Source organism: Acanthochromis polyacanthus, chromosome 18, assembly GCF_021347895.1.
Source record: "Acanthochromis polyacanthus isolate Apoly-LR-REF ecotype Palm Island chromosome 18, KAUST_Apoly_ChrSc, whole genome shotgun sequence".
Classification (NCBI taxonomy): domain Eukaryota; kingdom Metazoa; phylum Chordata; class Actinopteri; family Pomacentridae; genus Acanthochromis; species Acanthochromis polyacanthus.
Window position 1 is genome coordinate 15,462,639 of NC_067130.1, and position 27,319 is coordinate 15,489,957.

Sequence of the window (27,319 nt, forward strand, 5' to 3'; positions counted from 1 at the left end):
ATGATGCTGTAGTTCACATAAACAAGGAAACAAGTCCATTATAATTTGAATGTTAACATTTCAAAATGAAAAGGTCATATACAGCTTTCCTATTGGGTTAAAGAGCCAAAACAAAATACCATGAAAATACTTTGGAAAAGTGAGAGGTCGGTAGCAGCTTTCATTTTTTCTTACAACTTTTCGGTGGCCCCCCCAAAATATCTGTTGTACCCCCCTGTGTCCCCCCACTAAAATTAATCTGGATCCGTCCCTGGATGGATGACCAAAAAGGCAGGATGTAAGAGTTCAGTTTTGATGTAAACGTGATCTCCATATTAACGCACCGTGAGTGCCGTCACAGTGCAGCTTATAGTTTTTAAGGCAACAACCCGAGCGTCAGATTTCTCTGTTTTATTGACACGAATCATTAACTATCTCATCTCAGATACAACACATGTCCAGCAAAGCGCAAAAAGAGTGAAAAGCTTTTGTCCTCTGCAAGGGTATACATTTAAACAGCATTATCCTTCACTAGCAGTGGGGAGGAGTTGAGAGGGGATACATGACATGAGACAGGATTATCCTCTAAAAAAAAAAAAAAAAACCCTTTCCCTACTACAGGCGCATGATGTGAATTGAAGATAGGAGGACCAAGTTCCCAGGGTACAATACTTGATACATTCTGTTATTTTTTTTTCTTCAAAGACACGTGAGCTAGATAGATTCCTCCTACGCAGTCCAAATAAACAAATACAGAGAGAGGCAAAACCGGTGCCAACAGTTACAGTGATACAAGAACATTTGAAAAATAAAGTGATCGCAAAGAAATAGAAATAAACAAAACAAGAACTAAATAGAAAGAAGCAGGGAAAAAAAAAATATCTCTACAAATCCTCAAATCCCAAAGGTATTCTACCTTGTTCCTCCTCCCACCCTACCTCCCTCCTTTTTTCTTTTTTTATATAATATCATACAGTAAAAGACATTCAGAAGAGCAGACCAGAGTGATAGAAAACACTCATGCAAAGAAAGCCTTTTTCACACATAGTCACCAACACAGGAAAATTATTTCAAACAACAGCGCTGTCAACAGTCAGTGCCTTCAGGTCTTTTAGTGGATGTCGTTATTGTTGTTTTCAGTTCGTCTACAGACTTTTGATTTGCTACTGTACTTGATAAAAATGATATGACAGACTGCATCCATTAGGCTATCAAGTCTTCTGACTAGAGTGACCTCCCACTTTTAGTCCTTGGAAATTGGGGATCCAACAGTTTATTAACAACAGTCTTTGTTTCAGGACCCCCATCGACCAAAAGAAAAGTTCAGCGGGGAGGATTTCTGCAGAAGAACTGGAGCCACAGGAATGAGCTTAGGTTGATATTTCCTTATATAAAAAAGGCGTGATGTTTCTTTTTTGGCATCTGTTCTGACTCTTTTAAATCTGATATATATTCTACTTTTACAATCATTTTCTAGACGGCAAACAATTAAAGAGTTTCATTCCAAAGTAAAATACCTCTAACAAAATGATGGCAGCTATAAAATAAAGTCTACTATGAGGAGCTATTAAATTACGACCTTTATTTACAAAACAGTTGTCTTTTTCTAACAATCATCTTTGATTTTGTGGCATGAATGGATATAGCTCTTTGCTATAATAAATATATAATCTTTTGGAATGAAACCCTTCAATTTTAGATTTTTTTTTTCATATGCACATTCAATCCACATTGCATTCATTGTTGATGCAGTCTCTCAGAAGTTATTTGATATCATAAATAGAATGATCTTTCCATAGAGTCTTTTCTTTCGCAGATATATTTTTGTATATAGTGAGATTTCTACACAGACAATATGTATTTATGTTGTTTAATCCTTTTCCGCAGTTACAGTTCTTCTGAGCGGATGACGTGGAACAGTGTGACATTGTAGAGAACCTGGTGGCCATTGTTCCAAGCATAGAGGGCGCGGTCACGCGGGTTGTAGTCCAGCATGGAGATATGCGAGTACTTGTTCTGGAAGGCAATGTCAATGTACTCGTAAGTAGAGGAGTTGGTAGAGTAGGCATAGTAGACCTTGGTGCCTCCTGAGTATCCGTTGGTGACATAGAGCGTGCCACAGATCATAAAAGACTCGCCAGCACTCCTTTTGGGGTGGTTGGTGGTCCAGCTCTTGATGATCTGCAGAGTGTTGGGGTTCAGCTTGCTGATGACAATATTGCCGGCATTCTGATTGGTGGCGTAGACGGCCCACAGGCCTCCCTCGTCCACCATCAGGTCAATGTCTGAGTGGCCTCCCCAGGCGTAGTGATACGCGTTATTGAAGCCGGCGTAGTCGAGCTGCCGGGACTTGCTAATGGAGGAGGTACGGAAGTCGAACTTGATGATGACGTGGCTCTGGAACTTGTTGAAGTAGATGGAGCCGTTGTACACCACCTGACCTGTTCCTGACCACGGGTGTGGAAGCCGGTGGGACGTGAAGTTGTCTGACGTCATGAAGTCCTGCATTGACTTGTACTCCCTCACGAAGCGGTTGTTGTGGTAACCATCCATGTACCAGACCTTAGCAGCATGAAAAGACAGAGAGAGAAGAATCAGAATAAAACAGCATTTCAGAGCTAGAAATCCCTATCATCATCATTCGTCTGTGCGCCTTTGCGAATATCTGAATCTTGCATGCAGATCACACACGGAATAAATCAAATCACACTGTAAGCAAGCATCCCAATTAAGTTAGCTCTGAGACTTCCTCGAGGAGGAGGCGAAGCTGAGATCCGGCAGCTTCTGAATACAAACAGTCAGGATGACAGCCGCAGGGTGGCATGCGCCAGGCCCTGCAGGGATAATGCCCATCATTCCACATAAAAGGCCTGTCTCAGCTGCTTCAACCCAGCTTCCTGCTGGCCCCTGTGGTGGTGGGCAGTGAGCTCTGATTCCGGAGCCACTGGAGGCTCAAATACTTCCTCAGTCTCAGTGGGACTGACAGACCTGAAGCCCTTCCTCTTACCTGGTTTAATGTGCTGCTGTGATTGACTTAAAAAATGATTCACATCAAGGAAGCAGGTCTCTATGGAGCCAAAAAACACTAAGATAAGGAAAAGGCGAGATAAAAAGAAGCGGAGCAGGCCTGTCAATTACACTCACTCTTCCTTTTCTGCCCTTTGACAACACAGTACATCTTTCATGTGTTCTGTTCAAAACGTATTAGTTTCAACAAAAAAAGTTGCCTTACAGGATGCTAAATATAATCTTAGCCAGCAGTAAGCTTCACCCCTGCTGATGAGAAGTTTTGAATGTATAAAATTATACGACCTGTGTTGTCAAAATGGCTAGCCTTCAGAAGGCAAACTGTAACTGTAAATTTACACCGCTGCTGTCCTGCATGCTGCTGATTCCTCACAAGTTTTTATCCCCTTTACTCCCGGTGACATTGAGAGTCCTGTCTCTTATTAATGTGCCTCATAAAGCCGGAGCAGGAAGAGCATGTTCACGCTTAGCAGACAAATAAACCTTCTTTATACCCACCTCCCTCCCTTCCTTGTCTACAGGGCATCTTCTCGTTAAAAGCGTATAGATTTATCCCTGGCATTTCATTTTAATGTGTTGTAGTAATGAAGGCAGGCCTGAGCCAACAGCAGCCCCGCTATGCAAAGGAAATCAGATGCAATCAGCTGATGAAATAACAGTGACCAATTAACATGGCCCGTCATTACATTTCACTGCAGGAGTTGGCCTTCACCATGAGCAAGGTCAACTCTGACTTTGGAGTCTTGCAAACTATTTGTAATGCAGATCTTCAGGTATCTGAATGAGGTGAGGGAGGAGGGGTGCAGCAGGGTTCTTTCTGTTGTCTAATGTGTGCTTGGCAAATAGTGTGGGGCTGTAAGCAATTATTATTTCCATTAAAAACCAAGATGCTATATTCAAATTAGTGCTTTCATTTGACAAACAGTTAAGAATCTAATGATATTATTCAGATTATTATCACACAAGAAAATCAGTAAATAAGCTGGAACCACTGAATATTTGCTTTAGAAATTATCAATCAAAATTGGTGCACATTAACTTTCTGTTGCTCAACTACTTACTGCAGATTACAGCATGGAGGATGATTGACGACGATTCACTGCTGTTGTTATCTGATGGTGCTTTGGTTTTGTAAAATTCCCAATGCAACAAGCTGCTTATATAACACAGACATGCACCAATCTGCCAGAATCCTAACACCACTGACAGGTGAAGTAAATAATATTGATCATCTGGTTACTCTGTGTTGCTCTGCAGGGAAACCTTGGGTCCTGGCATTCATGTGGATGTTACTTTGACACCGACGTAAACATTGTTGCAGACCGAGCACACCCCCCCACTGGCATCAGCACTCCCTGATGAATCCCTAAGTAGGATAAAGCACCATGCTACACACCAAAAACCACCCAGAAACAACTCGAGGAGCATGACAAAGGGCTGCCCTCCAAACTCCCCAAATCCCGGTCAGATCAAACATCCACAGGATGCGCCAAAACAAGCCCGATCCATGGAGGCCCCACCCTGCAGCCCGCAGGACCCAAAGGATCCAGTGCCAACATCCCAGTGCCAGACACCACAGAGGCCCTGTGTTCATACAAATATAGTGGCTGATTTGGTGTACACATTACAAAACCTTATGACACTGATGTGACAAACATGGCCCTGGCTCTTTAGTTGGTAAAATCTCCACTATGTTCACCAGCTAGTTGCGAAATGTGACTGAATTTTAGATCTTTTAGCTGAAAAACTTGCCTGCCGCTTTTGAAAACGATGCTTATGAGAGCAGTGTGACTGAACCCAAAACAGTAAAGCTGTGGGCTGTAAAACAATGTGTTGAAAGACACCCAAGCGCTCCATTGAGCTGAGGGGAACTGCAGATTCATTCTCTTTGAGACTGTTACCACCAGCGACCACTTTCACAGCACACAAACCCGAGTAGATTTACTGTTAATACAAAAATCCTGATTAGAGGAGCTTTAAGAGTTGAGCCGCACAACCCTTTTTTTACGTCCACTTCTTCTGAATTGTTCACAAGCTGTTGTTTTGCCAAGATAGAACAAAATGAAGACAGCCTGATCAAATAAGTAAAGAACAGAAATCCGATAATTAATTCTTTGTGCAATGAACAACAGTTTAGTTGGCACCAGAAAGCCAGACTCAGTAATGAACACAGTATCACATCTTATCCAGACAACTGTGTGCAGCGGTGCATACCCGAGTGTCTCCTTCAGGTGCCAGAGGGTCGGTCATCCAGGAGCCGAACCTGGACCCAGACGTCTTGATGGTGATGGGGTCGCTGATGCCCGTCAGTTTGCCGCATGCTGCAAGGAAAAAAAAAATCGAGAATGGAACATGTACAGCTGCACCCCTCTGGGTATTTAGACTAATTCCGAATCCATTTCAAAAGCTTCATTTTCATTACTTTTAATCCAAATGCCTGAAGGGCGAGGGAGTTGATGTCCAGCTTGTTGTTATGTCTCCTGCCTTTCTCTTGGCGTGATACAGGAGGTGCTTATTATTCAGTTCACACATGCTAATGCCTGTTTTACTCTCTCTGTGTGGACGTGTGAGAAGAGTGAGAGGACGAGAGAATAGGACAGGGAGAGCCTCTGAGCATTCCGCTCCTGTGTGCTACTTGTAAGCTGCTGTAGTGTTAATTAGTGTTGATTGAGGTGTTAATGCGAATTTGACAAAACTAACACTGGGCTGTGTGTCCCTCGTGACTGGGAGCCGGTCAGATAAATGCACCCTTTCTAATGAGTGCACACAGATATGAGCGACATGATTTTGCAGAATGACAACACTGGCGGCTCATCCGCTGGTTTTTCAAACGACGTTTCACCAAAGACAAAGGTCAATTAGATGATCTTGACGAGTTAATTCTACCACATAAATGTAATGAGTCGTCCTGATAAGCTAATTTAAAGAGCGGGACTGTGACAATGGCTCATTTTATGTATCCATTAGCATCTTTCTCTGTGAAGCGTCTTATCCACTAACCCCTTTCGCTACAACCCCACTGCCTCTCGCGCTCTTTATTGTTGTGAAATGTCATTTTAATCTGTAGTTACATGTTCGAGATTGAATTTTAGTTTCCTCTGCTTACCCTTTGTTACTTCTCGCTCTTTCTCTCTGCCACAGTCCTTTCTCTTACATAATCAAACTTGTGGCTTTGCATATGCATTCGTGCGTCTCTATGTGCAGCATATGTCGCACCTGTGAAGAACGTGTGGGCCTCGCACCTCCACGGTGGCTGAGAGACAAACACATGGTCAGATGAGCAGCATCTACTATTTCTAGTGGGGGTTGAGTCCCTTACATAACCCTCAGTGGGATTAGAGACCACATGAATACATTGGCCATTGATTTATTTAATTCTTTTCTCTAATCATGCCTCTATCTTTAGATGACACTACTATTGCAGGCTGCTGGGGAGCCCGCTGATGGAGCTGCATTCTGGAGATGCACACATGGTCTAATCCCCTTTTGGCCTGAATTTGTCTGCAGTGAAGCACAGGGCAAAGCACATGGAAAACCTAATGGGAACTGGAGCAGATATAACAAAAATACCACCAGCCCTCAGCCCGAATTCTAAGGATTTGGAGATAGAATGAGCAATTGCATCCAGAGGCTTCTGAATAAAGGCACTACTTTGAAATTTAGAACAGTTTTGGCTATTTTACGTTTGAAATTTGTATGCATCTTTGTTTTTCTCTGAGTTCCTCTCATTGGTTTGAAGTTGGCTGAGCTCAGTCAGAAAATTGTGATTTTAATTTCAATTTTTGGAGTTGGTAAGATTCATGTAAAAGTTGTTGAGCATTAATCTAGCCATGATTAAGTTAGCCTTCTAGATGTTAACACTTGCTGACAGTTTTGAAAGGAATATAATTCTATTTGAAAAAAATAAATAAATCAGGAATTACACCATTTATCTGAGCTTGAAACTATAAAAACAGAAATATTTGAATTTTCCTGTCTTTGCTGTAAAATGAATCAAATTTTAAGTTTAAAATCGTGACATTTAATCAAAACTCATTTTTATTCTATTTATTCCTATTTTATAAAATGCCAAAACAAAATCATCTGCTTAAACTACAATCTGTGTACAACATAAAATCATGTATCAGTCATGTGACAAAAATGTATCTGATAATTGAGTTTCTGCCTATTCTGAGTTGAACTGCAGGCTGTGCTGACACAGAGCAGGGCAGGTAGGCGACGAGGATGGAACAAATTAATATGTGCGATGACATATCTACAGTATGTGAAGTCACCATTGTTTCCCAGTGTTGGTAGCACCTGTGGACACTGAAAAATGTTGCACATGTTGATTAAGGTTTTATCGCGTTATCAAAGATATTCAGCTTGCGTTTTCTCTTTTTGGAAGTGAAAAAACTGAAGAACAAACTGTTTAACTGGATAAAAGACATGTCTCTGAGTTCTTTCTACTTCTAGCCATGGTTGTGGTCTTTCTACAGAGGTGCAGGACTTCATATTGTAGTGAAAAATATGCTCACCGTGAATGAAAATGTGACAGGAGCAAAAAACGCCCAGAAACTACTTGGGGTTCACACATCATTGCCTTAATTAGTCACCAATGTTTAATGCTGTAGAGAAATATTTAAGACTTGAAATCAGGTTCTTAAAGACAGTATCATTGCTTTGTACTTCTTGTTGTGGCTGAGATGTCTCAATGTTTCCAGATATTAGCATTCAGCCTAATGAGTACTATGTAATTATTGCATTTAGGAGTTAAACTTACAAAGATTCCAAGCTGTATTAATCCTATTATTCTTTACCAAGGACATAGGAGAAAGTGAGGCCAAGTGGGATTGGGAATCAGCATAGAAATTAATAGTCACTTAAACTAATTATTTATTAACAACAACAGTTAACTGTTGCAACTTGTAAAACCAGCTCAGTTTGGCAGTACTTTGATCTAGACAATGTAATAAGCTTCTGTGTAGGCTGTGTGAGAACAAACAGTCATTTAACCACTCAACTGGCATAATCTCATTCAGCACAATTTGAAATATGATGTGGGTATTGAGTGATGCTGCTAACCGTTTCAAATGGCTCCTAAATGCAGACAATGTTTAACTTTATTGATTATAGTGTGACTGTTTTCGGACTAGTTTGACTATTCCAAATCTTAATCTCCTTTTAACTGACAGGGAAATTACTTGCCAGAACATGTCTGGTTTGTAAAGAGAGAGAGAGAGAGAGAGAGAGAGAGAGAGAGAGAGAGAGATTCATTTTGCTCTCAGCAGATAAAATAGAGGAGAAAAAACAACGGTAGCAGAGTGGCTTATGTGCCAGAGTGACCTTCCTCCCCCATTCATCAGTATTTCAGTGTGAAGGGGCTGCATTTGCCTGAAGCTCTCCGTGGCTCCACATTGCCGGGGCACAACACAGGGTGATTTATTTATTTGATTATTGCCCAGCAAGCTGGCATGTCCTCTTGATCGATGGCCATTGTGTCCCAGCAGCCATTGGGCTGTTAGTCTCTCCGGCACAAAACAGCTTGAAGGACAGCTCTGTGGGGACTCTAGTTACTCTCTTTCACTTTTCCTGCTCGCCTTCACTTTATCACTCTTTCTCCTTCCCAATGCCACGTTCTGTCACTTTCTCCAGTGTCTCTCTCTCTATTACACAAGCGCTCACATTTCTCCTGCCCTCTCCCGTTTCTCCTCCTGTTGTTCCTCGGATGCAAATGCGGACGGTGACCTTCGCGAGTGTAATCTCACTAACGGGAGTGTACTGGAGTGTGTTTGTGTGCGCTGTGCATGAGTGCCTCTGCAGCCGTGTGAAGATGAAAGGAGTAGCCACCCTCTGTTCTGCCTGAGCCAGTCTCTCTCTGGGTGACCTCGCCTTTATCTCATCTGATCTTGCACACACAGACTAAGTAACTCCCGCAGGCCTCTGCTCTCCTATCTTTGGCAGGATGACCACAGATGTGAGGAGTGGCGTGCTCACTGAACTGGGAGTAAAAACACAGAATGGACTCCTGCACCTGGCCAGCAGGTAGTGGCAGCAGCTGGCCAGTAGAAAAAAAAAATCGCTGTGTTTGCAGAGATAAAGAAAAAAAGGCACTTTAGAAGCAACTGGTGAGCTGTGATTAGGCATCTGTGTTTGTAGTCTATATATTTCATGCCACTACAATCACAGCATGTCGACTTTCTTTCCAAAAACAAAAGAATAAATTGTAACCAGAAGCTTTTCCCAATCTCTTCCTGTCATCGTACACAGTGAATAATTTGAAACAGGAACACAATATACCCGTGATGTGCCGCGTGTAAGTGTCTCTGCTCTTGTAAAATATCTTAGTCACTGTAGTGTGGGTGTGCATCTATTAGCACTGTGGGCTGCAACAGAGGTGTGAAGAGACTGAGGCAGGGGCTAAAAGCTAAGATAAGACTGCGATGAGAGAAGCTGCAAGCTGAGGACTCATCAGCCCTGTGGCTCATTCCTTCCGTATTCCGTCCATGTGCATGTTTGCCTGTGTGTCTCATGTCTAATTGTGTAATTTAGTATTCTGTTTAATCGCATTAAGTCAGCAGATTCATTCAGAATTCCAAATTCAAGCAACATTTGCCTAGGTGTGTCGGATTCAAGTCAAAAGCAGGACAAGCTGAGGAACTAAAACCCAGAAAATGTCTGTTTTTTGTACATGAATTGATCAGCTTAATATATAATAACTATTATTTTCATTGCTTTTCTGTCATTCAAGCAATGCTTTTAGGATTAGTGTCTTGTGTCTGAGTGACAGAATGTACAAAATAGGACTTCAAAGATACCAGATTTTCACATAATGTGCCTAAAAGAATATATGATAATGATATTATTGCATATTTGCAGTAAATAAATGAAAAAAAGTCAAATTCCTCTTTGTCAATTGAGTGTTTCATCTCTTTGGCAAAAAAAAAAAGCTAAAATATTTTATATACAAATACTGTACCGGTCAAAAGTTTGGACACACCTTCTCATTCGATGGTTTTCATTTAATTATGTTACACATTGTAGATTAACACAGAAGACATAAACTATAAAAGAACAAATATGGAATTATGTTGGAAACCAAAACATGTGAATCTTCAGTACTAATCTACAATGTAGAAAATAACACAAATCAAGAAAAAGCATTGAATGAGTGAATGAGAAGGTGTGTCCAAACTGTGTATATATATATATATATATATATATGGCTCAAAATACAAGTCTGGAGAGTTGACAGAAGTCTGTATCCATAACTGGATGGTATGTTATCCCAATGTTTGTGTACCAACAAGATATATGCCATATTTTCATGAGTATTTTTAATATTTTAGCAGTATTTTGTGTTTGGCAATATCACCTCATCACGACACCCCTAGTACATTAAGTTACTCCAGACTGCATACACAGTCCTCTAATGGACTTCATTATTGGCTTACTTTGATAAAATATGAGAAAACCAACAATACAGTCCATTAGAAGACCAGCACGCACTACACAGAAGCACAGAATGTAAGAGTGTGTTTTAATATTGTGAAATATGCATATGAGTGGTAAAGCATCACAGCCTCCTATGATGTTCCTGTCATGTGAATATGCCTGAGCGTCTCTTTCTGGCCATTCACAACACAGCTGGAGTCAGTGGGACTATTTCGTGCATGCACATGTTTGAAGCAAAAGTGTGTGCCAACAACTTTCTGTGCCTACCTAATTTTTGCATGCATGCTCGGAGTCTCTCCTCAAGATTTGACACTCTGTTGTGGAGCTCCTCGTAGTCATAGGCCCCCATCTCCTCCTGAAGTTCGCTTAGAACTGACGTCAGATTCTGGACCTCCTCCTTAAATTGCAATACCAATTTGGCATCGGCTTTGTACTCCTCCAACACTGGTATCAACGGTCTAAGCTCCTCCATTTTCGCTTTTATGGCCTGAAAGGATTAGAATAAGCTCGGTTGAGTGTCATGCGCGACAAAAGGAGACCCGCTGTCCAGAAAAGAAAAGAAAAGAAAAAAAAAAAAAAACACCTGTCTGAACCTGGCTACTCTAACTCTACCCTGCCTCTTCACTGACATGGCGACCCCCCTGCTCGTGTCCGTGTTCAGCGTCTTTTTGTGTGTGAGCTGCTGTGTTTTGTGGGTGCAGGTGTTGTGTCTGAGCAGACAAACCCAGAGAAATATTCTCCACCCGCTGGACGATCAGAGCAGGTGGCTCCGTCCCGGCAGTGACCAGCCGTTAAAAAGCAAGCCCTCGGTACACCGACAACAATTGGGAAAGCTCTTTATTGGTCATCATCGTTTAAAATGCAACATCGTATTAAGGGTTACATGCTTTTACATGTCACACACAACAAAGTGTCTCGAATTTTACGGCTATAGTTTAGATTTGTTGAGTAACCAAATATGCATAGACAAAAGCCAAAGGAAAATAAAATGAATAACAGCAATTAATAATAATAATAATAATAATAATAATAGTAGTAATAATAATAATAATAATAATAATAATGTATTTACGTTTGAAAAAAGCTTTTAGATGGAAAACTTTGACAGCAGTAACATGCAGGAAGAGATCAGTGGTGGGTTGGTTTGGGAGAAGGGTGGGGTTTCTTAGTCTTAATGGTGCTAAAGGTAAATTAACTGTTTGACGCCCAAATGCTCTCAGTACTGTGGCCCAGTTCAGGGGAATCTGGAATTGACCTGCCTCTTCTTCCCTGTGGCTCTCTTTACATGTCTTAAAGTTAGCCCTGCAAGCAAGAAAATGACAAACCGTTGACAGGGGCTAGAGCTTGCTAACCTATCTAACAGACACACAAACAAACGCACGCACACACACTTAGTATATGCACTTAGACACAGTTACGGAAGATTGCAGGCATGCACTGAACGTGGCAGCATGAGGACCCTGGAGCATGCATCAGTGGCGGGATCACACAGATGCATCAGTGCAGGTTAGATGGTATGAACACGGAAGCTACTTTTGATGTAAGAGGACAGGTATACTTTTATTTGTGTGATTAACTGCAGACAGAGCTTGGCATTAAACTGCAATACATTTTCGGTACTGTCTGAACTAAGTGGCTTTAAATTTGTAGGGTTTTTTCACTTCTCTTGGGTGTAATAGTACCTGATTTAAATTATTCGATGAGAGCTATGCCCATTTTTATTGGTGAACGTTTGGTAAATGAGAGATAGAGATGAAATGATTAATTCTTTCCTGAACAGAAAAATAAATGTGAACTCTTTGAATGTGAACCTGGTGAATCACTGTATTTAAAGTAGGGGTCGAACAATGAGGGTATGCAATAGGACCAATACCAAGTTTCAGTAACCAAGGAGACCAGTAACTGATAATTGTAATCTGTATATGTTGGCAGGAAAAATGGAAATCTTGGTGTCAGAATTGAGAATAATACAAATTTCACAACATAATCTTGTTGCAATGCCTTTGTTCTTTTATGTTTTATATATGTTTATTAAAAGGAACTTTGCTGTATTTATTATTACATTAACAGTGTTGATTGGCTGTTGCTTGTGACATGTAACCAATCAGATATTGGGACATTAGTGAAAAGAGGCAGCTGTATCAAAACCAGAGCAGCAAATTTTCTGATTACTTTCAAAATGTTTTAATTTCAAAACACACAATTTTAGAGACTTATCAACAACAAAACATAACAATGATCAGATAAATGCCAAATATCAGATCTCACAAACAGCGAGGCCAGCAATCAGTCATGCTGTAATTTAGAGCAATTTTTCAAATAAAAAAATACCAATTTCTTTGTTTTCAGGTTTTTAAATCTGGCATTTTTTTGTTTATTCCAAAAGAGTAAAATTCATAACTTTTAATTTGGTCTATTTGTTAGTCAAAGTAAGTGATCTGATGACATCATCTTGGTACTTTTCACAATTAACTAACATGTTATATTCAATTAATTGATACATTGAGGCATTTTATAGGAGAGTAAATCATACAACACCCTGCCCTATTTGATAGAGTACACATTCAAATGTTTAACTGGACATTAGACCTCTGAGGAAAACTCACTGGTGGCTTTAATAACTACAAGTGACTCTGAAGAAAGTGTGTCCAATGTACAGAGATCTCACTTTAAAAGGTAACTCTCTGAGTTCATGCAACAATTCACTGTGATGTTTAATTTGTAATACAAATATGATGTCTCATTAAATTATCTTCCATTTGATTTAGGATTCTATCAATATTCTACATGTTTTCTATTATGTGAGTTGGTGTGAAATAGGGACATGAATTATTGCTGAATTTATGTATCCATTTATTTTACCTCTTTAATTATGCATGCATTATGGATTTCTTGGTATGCAGTATGGTGGGTTGTACAGCTCTGAACCCTCTCCACAATGGAAACACACAAACACAAGATGGCTGTTTACAATGAGCTACGGAGCAGCTATGGAGGGATGGCAGGTTGGGTCAATGTCTCAAGAAGTGGCTGCGTACCTTGTATTGCTTGGCGATGTTCTGCTTGTGGTTCTCCTCCACCTGCCTGAACTTGGTCTCCAGACCGCGAAGCTGAACCTCCATCTTCTCTACGTACTGCAGGTCCCTCTGGGTGCGCTGGTCCAGCACCTGGATGGACTGGGTCATGTTCTGGACCTGGGATGCCATAAGAACACATTAGCCTGTCTGTATTTGTCGTGGTGTAATCGGAGCATGAGACGTAGTGAAAATGCAGCAGACTTTCAATATGTCTTCTTTTTTTTGGCTTGGCATTCTTCTTGCAGTGATTCACAAGCTCTTACGTCAGGCCAACTAGTCAGGGGCCTCAGACACATGGTGCAAGTGTAGAATGCATACTGTTCACGCATTTGTTTTCTCCAAAACCGTTTCCGTCCAGAAACTCCAGAAACGTGACTCATCATCTATTTATTCAGGCGAGATCTGTTGATGTCTCTATGATCTGGCTGGTTATGTGAATAGCCTAATTAGCATTGCTTTGTATTATCTCCATTTTTTTCATAAATGTGCTTAATCGTTCAATCTGTGTGAGAGTGGCAGTCTTAGCTCCCAGTCTATGGGTATTGAGCGAGATTGCATCATTAGATATGTTGCTTTGGATGTATGCAGTACAACAGAAACTCTCAGAGAGTCAGTGTACAGCTGCCTCCCATGATGCCTTGGGTTTCCAGGGAGCTCATTAGAGCTTGATTTCCATTCTTGTCCAATGGGCAGAGAGGTGATTGGAAGACCACAAACACGGTTAAGGCTTTATTCATATGCTCTTTGTTTGTAAAAGAGTTTAAATTTTTTTAAAAAAAAAGATTACCAGTGGTTACTCTGTACCACTTTGATTGCCAGTGTGTTGCAGAGGAGTTAAACGATAATTACCTTCTCCAGCAGCTGCCTCAGTTGTTTGGTGCGGGCATCCCGTGAGCACATGGACTGCTGGGGCGCCACCACAGTGCAGACACACCGTCCCTCGCTATCCTGGGCCGAACTGTACACCTGCCACGACTCCTCTGGGTTTGCTGGCAACACCTGAGCAACAAAGGAGTGGATAAACAGTGACAAAAGTGGAAGAGGAGGGCAGCGACGGCGGGAGGGCGAAGGGCGACACATCCTCGTGTTTGTCAGTGAAATGACAAAGGAGGGCACTTAGCTGCGATTTGCCCTTTGAGTGTGGTGCGCTTGTGCTTGAGCTCCATCTGGACACCACAAACCGTCAGGCTCCACCCATCCTGCACTATCACACTGTATGTTTTCAAGCCACACAAAGGGGGAATACGCAGCCAATCGCAACAGCTGAAGCTACTCCCATTATTCAGTGGGTTGGGTGTGTGTGGATGCTCAGGAGTATAATGTGTGTGACGTCATGGAAGGCAACACCGGGTACCAACCTGCTGATGGACAAGACTGATGGGGGTGACTTTGAGGACGATTTTTTTTTTATCAGTGCATCAGCGATAAAAATCACTGGACAGATGCACTGATTGTTTCAATTAGTGACAGGGAGTGACTTCACAAAATCCAAAAGCAGCAGCAAATTACACTGACAGTCAGCCAGCTGCAGATTCTAGCAAAAGATGTGCTGACAAGACAAAGAAAACCTCTGTAGCCTCCTACTCAGTTTGCGAGATTACACTGGTCAGAAATGGTCAAATAAAATTCCAGGAGTCTTGCATTTGAAAAAAAAAAGCATAAATCCCCTCAAAAGCATGTCATAAAAATTGAGGAAGATGTTGCTCCTCTCCACTGCTTCTATTAATGCAGTTGCATCCAACCTCCATTGTTCCTATTTCAGTGCTCCCTTCCATTTGACCAAGCGCTTACAGTATTATCTCTGGCACAGAAGGAGCCCCCAATCTGCCAGGATTCTGACGGAGAAAAGCTTCATTTTGACTCTCCAACAGTGCCTTGGCTTTGAGCGCCTCTCCATTCACACACACACACACACACTCCCCGTGAACTGAAGAATGAGGACTCCCTGCTGTTTCAGAGGAAAGACAGAAGACAGCTATCACATTTTTTTTCTCCTGTCAATTTCCTAATTTTCCATCCCGGATCTCTTATTTAAATCGGCATCAGAGAGGGAAATAAAATAACCAACTGACAACTTTCCACTCAGTGCAGCAGCGCAGTGGCATCTGGAGCAACATCAAACGCAAGAAGAAGAATCTATGATGCCTCTCCAAGTCTTTTACTTTAGCATGCGCCTGGCAAGCGCATGAGAGATTCTAACTCTAAATTATGAACAAGACGTACCCGAGCGCAAACATATGCTGCCTATATTTGGACTGCAATTTGCCAGCAGCACTTTCATTCAGAAAAAAAAAGCCAGCCAGGCGCAGGGGATATGTGAAACTTACTCCTGTGCTCCGGTCTGGATACCCTCCCTGTGCCGCCGTGAGCTTGGTAGTATTGAGCCCCACCAGAGAGGGGAGGGTCTGCGACATCCAGTTGGTAATCATCGCCATGGTGCTGAGCACGACGCCGATCTTCAGCAAAGGCACCGACATCTTTGCGCTCTGCTTGGACTTTTATTTAAGCCGTCTTCATTCTACAGACTCCGGAGAGAAACAAGGAAGGCGAGTCATGATGCCCAGAGAAGCCTGATGTTTCACCCGGGACTCCGGCTTGGCTGGTCTTTTTTTGGACATCTCCAAGGAAGCAGTGGCGGCAGGCGGACGCGGTGGTGGAGACCGAAACGGGGAAGGTCGGAGATGCGAACTGCAACACTTGATCCAGTGGAAGGTCTTCAGAAAATGGGGTTAAAAATCGAGAGCGGCTGTTGGAAACGTCCTCTGGATAGCTCCTCTATCTGCGTTGTCCCGCACACTGCTGCCTCTCCAGTTCACCGTTACTATTTCGTTCACGCCCGACGTTCCGCCTCCTGCCTTGGTGCGCTCTGTGATTAAGTGCCACTGACTACACACACAGGCGGCTCCAAATGGATGTGAGGAGGAAGGAGGAGGTACTACGGATCTATCTATATCCCCAGACGCAATGATGTCAGCCAGGTTGGGGTCCGCTCATGGTAATATCTTGGATTGCGTCTAAGTCGCCCATAGTTGCCCGACACAGACTGACCCCCTGAGGGAATGACAGTGAGCAGTGCAACTGAGGTCGGCCAGCAGTGATGCTGAGGGATTATTTAGAAGAGACAATGACATTTCTTTCTCCACTGGCCCAAATGGAGAGGAGGTTCTCTGGCACAGGAGCGAAACCTGCTCGGATCACGCATGGTAACGCTTGTCATTTTCACTCAAACAATCACTGCACGGTCCTGCACGTCAGAAATACTCACAGGACACTCGTGCGGGATGTCGCATTGCAATGGCAGTGAGCTGGTAGGGCTCAGAGTATGTTTTATTGATGGGACGCTGAATGCCTTCAGCTCGATCAAAGCGCAGAGCTTTTAATTCGTGAGACTCTGGCGCCATCGTGCAGCCGATTTTGGCGTTGCTGAAATCAAAAGAGGAGGGGTTTAAAAATGCAAGTACAAGCCCACAACATGAAAAATAGATATTAAAAAAAAAATCATCCGAGAGTTGGAGTCTGTTTTTCACTTTCACGCATGGAATTAACTGAACTGAAAACAGTGTTGGTGCATTTGCATGTGGAGTTCACTGCATATTTTCAATTAGAATTACATCCTACACTGTAAGGTTGTTTATTTTGAGAGTACAAAGAAATGGCAAACAATTACTTTATCTACCATTTAAAAGTCTCCATCAACAGGCCTTTTGGGATATGCTCCGGCCTGTGGGCTAAATTGTAGCACTGCAAGATACATGAAGTCCCCAGAATAGCAGGAGGGGCTCCGAGTTCACAGCTATTTCTGTCTGCTCCATAATGCACTTTTCTAGTAAACTGAAAGATGGAGGGAAAGTTTGTGCTCCCCGCTGATTTGTATTTGTCCTGCCCTCTCTTTCTCACTCCCTCTGTGGCCTCTCTCATCGCTTCCTCGTGGTCTCTGAGGTGAGAGCTCAGTGATGATGGCTTCACAGATTACAGTGAAGTATTGACAGGGGTCAGCTCGCCGCTGTGCACTCATGTCCTCTCCAGTCTAGTCTGTGCAACATGGTGCAGTTCAGCAAAGCACAGCAGGGGTCTCTGATGGCATAGCTTTCAAATGCATATGGTCAGCTTCTAATATTCATATTTGCGGATTCCGTTTTGTAGCAAGACAGGTGAGCCAAACAGTTAAAAAAAATGGTGCTTTTAATATACCGTGCTCATTTAATCATAGTGGAAACCACAGGTGCAAAGATAAAAGATGTCTGATTCAGTCAATCATGTGTCAGACAGTCAGACTTTTTATATCGAGAGTGATTGATGAAGAGATTTATAAATTAAACACTTTCATTAGAAATGCATACAGCTCTTTTTGCACAAGGATCAAGTGGAGCTTCATAATTGTCTGCAAGAAATCAAATGTGGAGACAGAATTGGAGCACTCGCACAACTCTGATATAATAAGACTGTGTCATAGAGGTGTTGCTTCATTTTTACAGGAAGTTTTAAAGAATGTAGGTTTGTCTTTAGTGTTATTTTTACCCAACAGTGTCAGAGAACAATCACGACTTAAGGTGTAGGTGAAGGGTGTGGATGTATCATTCAACACAAGCCCGTATCATAACAGAATCAACAAACAGGAGCTTCTGAAATGACCAACAAACAGCAAAAAGAAATTGAGTGTTCCCACTTCATAAAAGCCATACTTTTTGACTGGAGTATTGTGCTATAGTGAACACATTTTTGTATTGTATGTCTACAGAAGGATAACCGCCCTGTCACATTCAGTATCCAATGTAATAAGTGTTCATAAAGCAGCGAAAAATCACATTTCCAGTCTGCAAGTGCACTACAAAATGCACCATACCTCCACCTACTCTTCTTCTGCTCGCGTTCTCTCACTCTCCCTCCCTCCCTCCCTCCCTCTCTCTCTCTCTCTCCACCCCTCCTTTGCTTCGTCGCTCAGCCAGCCATACTGAATAATAAATAGCTTCAACCCCAGCTGCCAATCACACCACGCATATTGCAATTCAGCTCCACTCCGTCTCAGTTTCTCACATAAAAACCCGCTTGTTTTTTGGTTTCACACGTTAAAAAGCCCTCAACCGCTTCGAAACGCTCCCCTTTGCTGGAAGCTTTTTAAGTTTCGAAACTTGAGCAGCACAGAAGTGGACACGTTGACTAAATAGATTAGGTTGCTTTTTATGTGAATTCGAAGATTGATGCTATCCTTTATGTAAAACACCCACACATTCATAATTAATTGCTAATCATGCATGCAACCTAAAAGCTTAGCATGCGCTGGTTGTCCGACAGCAACTTTCTCCAGGTTGATTGTTTATAGGGTGAGTTATGGGATGTAGGCTGCGCGGTGGCAAATGGGCGGCTGTGGCAGCACCATCTGTTTAGTCAGGTGTCAGGGAGGCTTTAGGATGTGGGCCTGCAGCCATGGGGGAGCCGCTAGGTGAGGAACAGATGCCATTCTGGCTGCTTACTATTCTTCTCCGTGTGAATCCCAGGCAAATCTTTCAGCGGAGGGGAAAGAAGTGAATGAATGTGGGCAGAATTAAAGAGGAGAGGGTACCACTAATCAGGCGTCTCCCTGCTCTTTAGGCCAGATGTTAAGAACAGAGCCGCAGCTGCAGCAGTCCGTCTGAAACTGTGCGAGACTTCTCGAGCAAGGTGGTTAATGTGGTCATTAAGAGAGCGTTACTGCTCGGCATCAGCAGTCGAGGCCATACTGCATGGGTGGCTTTTTTTTTCTGATGAGTAATCTGGCAATAAAAAGGCTCTCTAGTGTCTAGATACACCTCTCACTTTTTTTTTTTTATATCTGTCTTCAAACCGAGATGAGATGTGGAGAGGCCTTTCTTTCCAGGGTGCTGTGGGTTTGTGTGTAGCAGAGGCCGAACAAATAGAGCCTGTCAGTGTATCTTGTCTCTTCTGTTCGCCTGGAAGGGAGCAGATGGGCAAGGCTTGTGGACTAATATCGACTTACCTTCAAGCAGACGACACGCACTCTCAGGTCATCAGACTGTCACTGTAACGCGGGCCCTGACCCGCGCCGTGCACGACTCCACAGCGGCTGTCATGAAACCCTAAGTGAAACCAGCTTTCTTCTCCCACTTCCCCCGTCTGACTGATGGCTTCCATCAATCTGTGCAAATAGCCCCATTGTTCAATCGTGTCAGCATTTTTGTGCACTCTGCAGCTGCACTGGGTCCACTTCTGATTATAGGCTGCACATTACAACTTGCTGCCTCAGTATAAAAAGATTTTTTCCCCCGTCTCTTAAATAAACTGCGTGAGGGGGTGCAACTTTGTTAAATCAAACTCCATGTGAATGTCAAAACCAAGCTGTTGCTCTCACAGCACACCGACATTTCTCATAAATTTGCGGGAATCAATCGCTGGCATATTTCTGTCAAGGCAGTATTACGCCAATATTGTTCTAACACATTATTTATCAGGGCCAGCAGGGTTTGCAGCAGCCTACGTCCAACACATTTGTATTGAGTTTGTCACTTGGAGTATATCATAGATCCACGGGAGCAGATATTAATTTATTGATACTACCTCAGAGCCACATTTGATTATTTTTTCTCCTTCCGCCTCCAATTACCAACCACAATTGGATTCGGGTAACAGTATAGCCCATGAAATATGACTTTGTGACTCAAGCAAGGGCGATTAAATCATCAAATTCCTCAGTCCAGTGGTGGCAGGGGCCTGGCAGTAAATAAACACCACCTCCCTCACTGTGCCTCCAACTGCCTAATGTTGATGTTCATTTACAAAGGCAGCACTTTAATGCAACAGTGGCTGCTGTATGTGTTGCATGGAGTAACTACTGGAGGATGGCACCTATTTTATTGGTGGCAATTTTGTTTACATTGCTGGACTAAATGTCCTCTTCCCTTCATCACAGCCAGTCACACTGTGGTCACTGAGCATGCTCAGAGCGCCTTCTGTGAGACACTGCATTTGATTGTGGAGCACACTAAAGAGCAACAGCCCACCATTCAGTCTTTTTTTTCCTTTTAAAGGAGAACACATTGCTCTAGAATATCGCTGCAGCTGATGACCATTTGCTAATGAGGAAATTGACCGATCATGCAATCTTTTCCCCACCTCCTCTCTCTCTCTCTCTCAATATCTGGCCCGGTTTGCTTTGGTAGATACCGAACAAAAAGGCTCTATTTGTCAAAAAAAAAAAAAAAAAAAGAGGGAAAAAAAACACCAATTTCCACATCATGTAATCTGGCCCCTTAATCTGTTTAAGGGCTAATTCAGAGAGGCTCTTTATGAGAGGTAACCCGGGTAATCTCTCCATCTCTGCGCGGATCTCCAATGAGCCAATTAACCGCGTTTTCTCTGCTTCTTCTTCTTTTTTTATTTCAAATACAAGAGGTGGGAAAATGGCGTTAAAGGAAAAAAAAAAAAGACCTACTTGGGTGAGTTCTGTGCCCATGAAGATGAGGAGAATCAGAGTCAGGAGCTTGCTCGCTGGCTGCATCTCTTGCCTCCGGTGTGTGGACCAGCGGTCTCACATGCAGATCCAGTCCCTTTGCGTCCCCCCGCACAGCAGTCCTCTCTCTTTTCTGCTTTATTCTAGCGCGCCGCAAATTATTTTCTTATTCTAATTATTAGTATTTGTTTAATCCCTCAGCAGCCCGGCAGCAGAAAGCGGTAAAATCTGTTCGGCGGAATCGTCTCTGTTCATATTCAGTTCATATCGGAGAGCCTATCTTCGGTGCCTCTCCTCCCCTCCGGTCGTGGCCGATACTTATTTATCGCTGCGACGGAGCGCACTTGGTGAACATCGGGGCTGGAAAAAGACGCGCAAACACGCTCGCGTACAACGGAGATAAACGTTCACTCTGATATTGCCAAAAGTTTACCTCCCCGCCTCAAGCTGCCGTGTAAGCTCTCGGTGAAAAAAGGGGAGAGTGACGGCGCTGTTCATGGTGCTGAAAGCGGATGTTGCATCGCGCAGAGAGGGAGATTCAAACTGGCAGCAGAGGCAGCAGACGGCGCCAAAGCAAGAGGGCTCCCAGCCAAATGACCTGCACTCTGAGACGGAACGCAAGACACCCAGCACCGCTGCTCAGTCCAATCCATGAGTGCAAGATTAAAATAAGAGCTGAATGATATCAGTGAACCTTTGAAGTTGCGAACAGTGTTTTGATGGGTTTAGTTAATACAAACATGCTGCATCAGCTCACTGTTGTGTCCAGTTTGAACTCAGATTTCTGCATCGGTTGTTTGTTTTTATTGTCATTAAAGTCTCTGTTGACTTCTTCACACGACTTAGTCACAAGATGGAAGCTTGAATTCACTGATTTATGTTAAACTTCATTAATAAAATGTATTACTTACATTTCTTGGAGAGTGATGAAGATTCTCTGATGCTTTAAGTGTTTTTTTCTCCCTTTCATTAGAAAGACAACAATTTAGATTTGCTTAGTTAAGTTAAGTTGCAAATTTTGTTTTGCTACATTGACATATTAATGTTAACCTTATAAAATCACCCTTTTCCCCTTTTTTCAAAAAGTTACAATTAAAACACTGAATTTTGCAGTTAATTTGCATCCATGATTTTGAAATTCTGTATTGTCATTACTTATGCAACATCGAAGTGGAAACATCTCGTCTTGACCCTCTTTCAATCTTTTAGTGCAGTGAACTCTTAATACATAGGAAGAAATGATTGTAGACATGATGAAATTCATTTTTGGTATTGTTCGTGTTAGCTCTGCAGTGATCACGAGAAGCAGTTTCTGTCATGATTTTAACTTATTCAGTGAGTTCTGGTTTCTTGTGCAACGACACGGCCTGTAATCCACACATTAGCTAATCTATGACGAAATTCAAGATGAGGTAAAGTAGGAAATTTGCTTCATAGCTACATTTTCCTTCACCGTGAGGTCAGGACTTCAAGTCCCCTTCCCTATCAGACTGTGTTTGACTTACATCTCCATGAACCTCCTATTTGCCCTGCGGCACTTGGAAGGGCAAATTCCATTTTAATCACCTTCTACAGTGTCTGTTAACCTCAAATAATTCCCATTGTGATTCACCTTCAAGAAGTTTCTTCAGCCAGAGTACATGAAGCCACTTGTGGGGGTGTGCAGGGCCTGAGTTTTCAGTTGCAGGTTAGAGGGAACAATTTAATGGCAATTTTCAGCACTCTTAGTGGTAGATCTGGTGTGTCGATGTGTGTGTGTGTCAGATTATCAGTATGCAGTACTACTTTGATACTTAAGCACCACGCTTCTGTGTGGGCAGTACAGCACTTATCCCTTTGTGAATGTCAACAATAGGCTCTTAATTGGGTGGTCATGTGGTTCGGAAGCTGCTCTGTTTCTGCCCGCCTGTGACTTATCTGAACCACATCATACACTAATAGCTCAGTGGCCTGCAGCTAAAATGAATTCTCATTTGGTTGCATTAAGATGCGCAAATCACCTCAGTAATGGCATCAGGGCAAGTTCACGTCTGCCTTCTCCGATGTGGACTCTCATGTGTCCGTTAGCAGAGTTTGGGATTCTCTTCGCACCTGAAAAAAGGTGATACAAGGTCAAACTGAGAGTCGGTTTGACTGAGGAGCTTCATCAAATTCATATTATCACAGCAGGAGACTGATGTTCAGGGTGAGCTAAGCAACTGTGGCGCTCTCCATCAGACCTTTAAACTGAACGCGTGGAAGCTATGGAGTGTGTATACGTACGCATGTGCGACTATAAGCGCAGAATTTCAACTCATTCAGAGGAGATTTGATTACGGGGCAGGGGAAGGCAGTAATAAAAGCGGAATACTCCAGACATAAAGAGGGACATTTGTTGGTTGGCAGGAGTCCTTCCCTGCGTGGTGCTACACAGCCCACACGCTGGACAGCAGGAGACACATCTCACTGGCAAGTTGGCCAATATTTAAGTTTGTCACGAAAGCATGGAGCCACAGTAGATATCAGTAAGCACAGCAGACCCTTAAACCTTACCTGAACTGTTCTATTGTTATGAGTTATAAAAGAAAACAGCAATGGCATTTTGCTTTTGTGTTTGATCATCATTTAATGTTCTCTCAGCCCAAATTACAGTAATTTATATACACCATTTTATAGCTTATTCTTATCTTGCAAAAATACAAAAGCAATTACAGCAACAGGTTTGATTATTCTGTGCGTGATAGTTGGTGCGAGCTAAAGGCATGGAAATGTGTCTTCACACTTCTTATATGCTAATAGAAATGGGATCATGATGAGGGCAGTGGTGAGCAAGTGACGTATGGAAAAACAATCAAAGATACTGAATGTCGACACAGGAAGCGGGAGATGATGGAGCACCGCTGCGATTCGGAAAGAATTTGATGAAAAAGCTGTTCAAACAGAGCAGAACTGAGCGGGAATGTTGATTTAATGTGGCTGCTTGTATGGATATTTCTCCTCAAGATTTATTACTTGCTCATTGAGCTGAAAATGCAAATTGTTGGATTGTCTTTTTTGCATGCAGAAATATGTAAAATGTCTTCATCACAGGTGCACTGAGGGGAAAGTCACTTTGTTCCTCTCCGTCTCTCTTCTTTGTGTTCGCAAAAATTAACTATAAAAAGCCGGGAATTGGCGTTGTTATTCAAGTTTCATAGGAAAAATTGATTAACCTTCCAAAATTTGCCCTCATTTGAGGAAGGGCCCAGTTCTTTCATCAGCTGAATTCTTTTCTTCTCCACAATTTTGCAAGCAGAGGGTGTGCGTGAAAGAGAGACGGGGGGGGGGGGGGGGGGGGGGGGGGGGGGGGCGGGGGAACAGGAAAACTGAGTAAAAGAGCACCAGTTTAAATTTAGGTCCTAATAGAATTTGTGTCTTTCCTCTTAGGCAAGCTGCCATTACTTCCCCCTTTCATCACTTTTTCTGCCTTTGCTCTCTGCAGGGTTGATGCCACAGATAACTATTAAAAATATGTTCCATGCTTTTATTATGTCTCAGTAATGTTCCGTTCATTTAGCGCACTGAAGACCCGGTCGGGTTGGGTCCATGACCTTGATCAGCTCTGTGCTAACAGGGAGAGCTCCATAAAAGTATGATTTAACAGCCTCCTGTGTGTTGATCTTGAGTCAGTATTAATGCATTAGATAATCACTCTATCAGCGTTCAGCTTTCAGACCTTGGGAGGATAAAGGAGTTGGTGCCCGAGTGCTGTACAGAGAATGAGAAAGGAAAGAGGGTGGGTGGGTAAAGAAACAGAAAAAGACGGGTGTGAGACAACTGAAATGAGGGGGAAAGAGACGAAAAGATCTATAGATCTATCTATCTATCTATCCATCCCAGTGACAAGTAGCTGTGTCTGCCAGTTTTATATCTGACATTTATCGCTCTAAAGGTTACATTTGAATAGAATCAAAACTGCTGTGAATTAATAAATTGCACTTACTGAGATTCATGCCATTGGCATACATGGCGTGACTTTCATTAAGAAAATGCAGATATCCAAGGCTAGTGCACAAAAGACATAAAGTCTGGCATGAATCCTGCAATGGAAAAAAATGTGTGGTCTGACGAATCATTTTCAATAGCTTATCTCCATCTTTATAGATTTATATTAACTGAAATCCAAAAAAAAGAGAAAGGAGGGCCTTTCACGGTCACATTCAGTTGCCAGATGTTAACCACGATTTTGAGGCTGGAGTGATACAGACAGCCATCCACCACGAAACATTAAATGCGATGATTGCGCCACATGATTGTCAACCAGCTGAGGTACATTAGACTGTGTTTACAGCTTTAACTGTGCACAATGAGGTAAATACCTTTTTCTCTCATGGTGCTCCCTCGCTGCAGGATTGTAATGTCAGCAGACAGGCTGGTAGAGCCGTTTCAAGAGCAGTTTCATCGATGTCGGTATGGAGTCAAGCACATTACAGGGCTCCTCCAATCATCACATCCAAAATTCATTAAACCTTTATGGGACATTTGGAATCACACAAGATGAATTTGATTGTTAACTTCTAACCTCTTTGACCTAACCTCGTTCATCAAAGAACTGGAGCTTTTTCCTTATTGGATGGATTCATATGCACAGGGGGGAACATTTCTGCAAATGGCCATTTGGTAAGTCCCTCCCTCAAACATTGATTTTTTTCAATCAGGCTGCCATCACTAGTCACAAATTACTGTCAAAAAGGCCAGAAAAAATGAACCTCGATGTGAGAGTCAAGACGGATTATATATAGACCTCGTGAATGCAAATTTGAGAAGCCTCCTGCAACAGACAGGAACATCAACCCCGGAGCCATGAAAAAAAGTGGCTTAGCAGGCCTCAGAAGAGGAGGAACCACAGTGAGTCTGTTCTGATAAAGAAGATTCAGAAGAACCAGAAGAAGTACAAACAGAACCAAAACTGGCCATTAGTCATCCTATCAATGTGTTCTGAATCTGCAGCCAGAGTCAGAACTGATGGATGATGATACCATCTGCATGAGACCCAGAGCTAATCTAACAACTACAAAGGTAAATCCAGAACAACCAACAAAGGAAAACAATCTAGAGGTAAAACGGTAAGAGGAGATGGAGGTTAAATAGAAAGGCAATGCAATGAGCTGGAAAGATAAAGAATTATGAATCAGTTAGAGACTATAGAAATGTATGATTAACTTCTTGAAGTGTGATTAACTTTTAAGTACTATGACTAAATGATCGAAAGATACTGTGTTACTGAGGTATTCCAATAATCAAAGAAATAGTTTAATTAAATAAGACATAAATTTATGATTGTACTGCCCTTTGAAAAATGTTTAATTTGCTGTAAGTGTGTAATGACAAGAATAGGGAAGTAAAAGTGCTGCAGAAATTCTAGGACAGGCTGAGCGGACACAGATGGCCTGGAGAAAAGGCAAATGTCTGAATTAACATACACAGTTTGTTTAATAGAATTACCAAGTTTGTTTTACCAACGTTGGGTGAATGACCTAGGCACTTATCAGCACTGGACGTGTTTTGAGCACAGCAGGTCACTGAACCTGATCACGAGCTCGGTCACACCGTCTGTGCAGAGTCAAGCTTTGGAATTCTCCATGGTTTGATGCAGCTAATGTGAAGAAATAGTAAATATCGTAATAGTTTAGAAGGTGGCTTTGGTTTTAATCCATCGGTTTCCTTGCATTTCTCTGGGGTCACATCACAGTGGCAGCAAGCCTTCTAGTCCTTCCCATCATAGTTTTCCCACTTCTCCTCAGGGATCTGAAATTGTTTTCAGGCCGGATCAGATATGCAGTGTCTCCAGTGAGTTTTGGATCTACCCTGTGGTCTCCTCACAGTTGAGAAGGCTCAGAAAATTCCATAGGAAAGCATGCAGAAGGCAGCCTAATCACACGCCCGAACCACCTCAGCTATCTTTCAACACGAAGGACCAGTAGCTCTACTGTGAGCTCTCTCAGGATGTTGACATTGATCATCCTTACGGCTGAGCTCAGCCACCCTACAGAGGAAACCAGCTCATCCAGAGGTTTACCTTCCACTTCAGCTCCTTCTTCACCACAATAGTACAATATAACATCTGCATTACTGGTGATGCTAAACCAATCCGTCTGCCCATTTCATGCTCCATTTTTCCATCACTTGTGAACAAAATCCTAAAATACAGCTGCCATGTTTGGGGCAGCAACTCCCCCCCAACCTACAGGGAGTAAATTATTTGTAAAGGACCGTGGCCTTAGACTTGGAGGTGCTGACTCTCACCCCCACAGCTTCACACTTGATTGCAAACTGCTCCACTGTATACTGAAGGTCCTAGCTTTCTGAAGCTAATAGAACCATATCATCTGCATAAAAC

The 27,319-nt window shown here is 42.5% G+C and overlaps 1 protein-coding gene and 1 long non-coding RNA gene across 7 annotated transcripts in view; one reads left to right on the forward strand and one right to left on the reverse strand.

Moving 5' to 3' along the window:
- The window catches only part of LOC110950501 (uncharacterized), a 267,362-nt gene that overhangs the window by 173,117 nt on the left and 66,926 nt on the right, over positions 1–27,319 (forward strand). For 4 of the 5 annotated variants that reach the window (XR_007937418.1, XR_007937419.1, XR_007937415.1 and 1 more), the window contains exon 1: positions 16,601–16,720. The exons of the other annotated variant lie outside the window; for it this stretch is intronic. This is a non-coding gene — a long non-coding RNA (uncharacterized LOC110950501). Of the gene's footprint in view, positions 1–16,600; positions 16,721–27,319 lie in introns of those variants that run through there. 5 annotated transcript variants of the gene reach the window in all.
- olfm1b (olfactomedin 1b) lies at positions 376–21,510 on the reverse strand. 2 transcript variants are annotated; one of them, XM_022192498.2, is made up of 6 exons: positions 20,944–21,510; positions 14,367–14,516; positions 13,479–13,634; positions 10,708–10,927; positions 5,221–5,327; positions 376–2,541 (listed from the first exon to the last, which is right to left on the reverse strand). In XM_022192498.2, the coding sequence occupies exons 1-6, from the start codon at positions 21,007–21,009 to the stop codon at positions 1,867–1,869; spliced, it is 1,374 nt and encodes a 457-aa protein (XP_022048190.1). In that variant the 5' UTR covers positions 21,010–21,510; the 3' UTR covers positions 376–1,866. The 2 variants fall into 2 exon arrangements, with proteins under 2 accessions (XP_022048190.1, XP_022048189.1); XM_022192497.2 differs by lacking the exon at positions 20,944–21,510 and adding an exon at positions 15,845–16,396.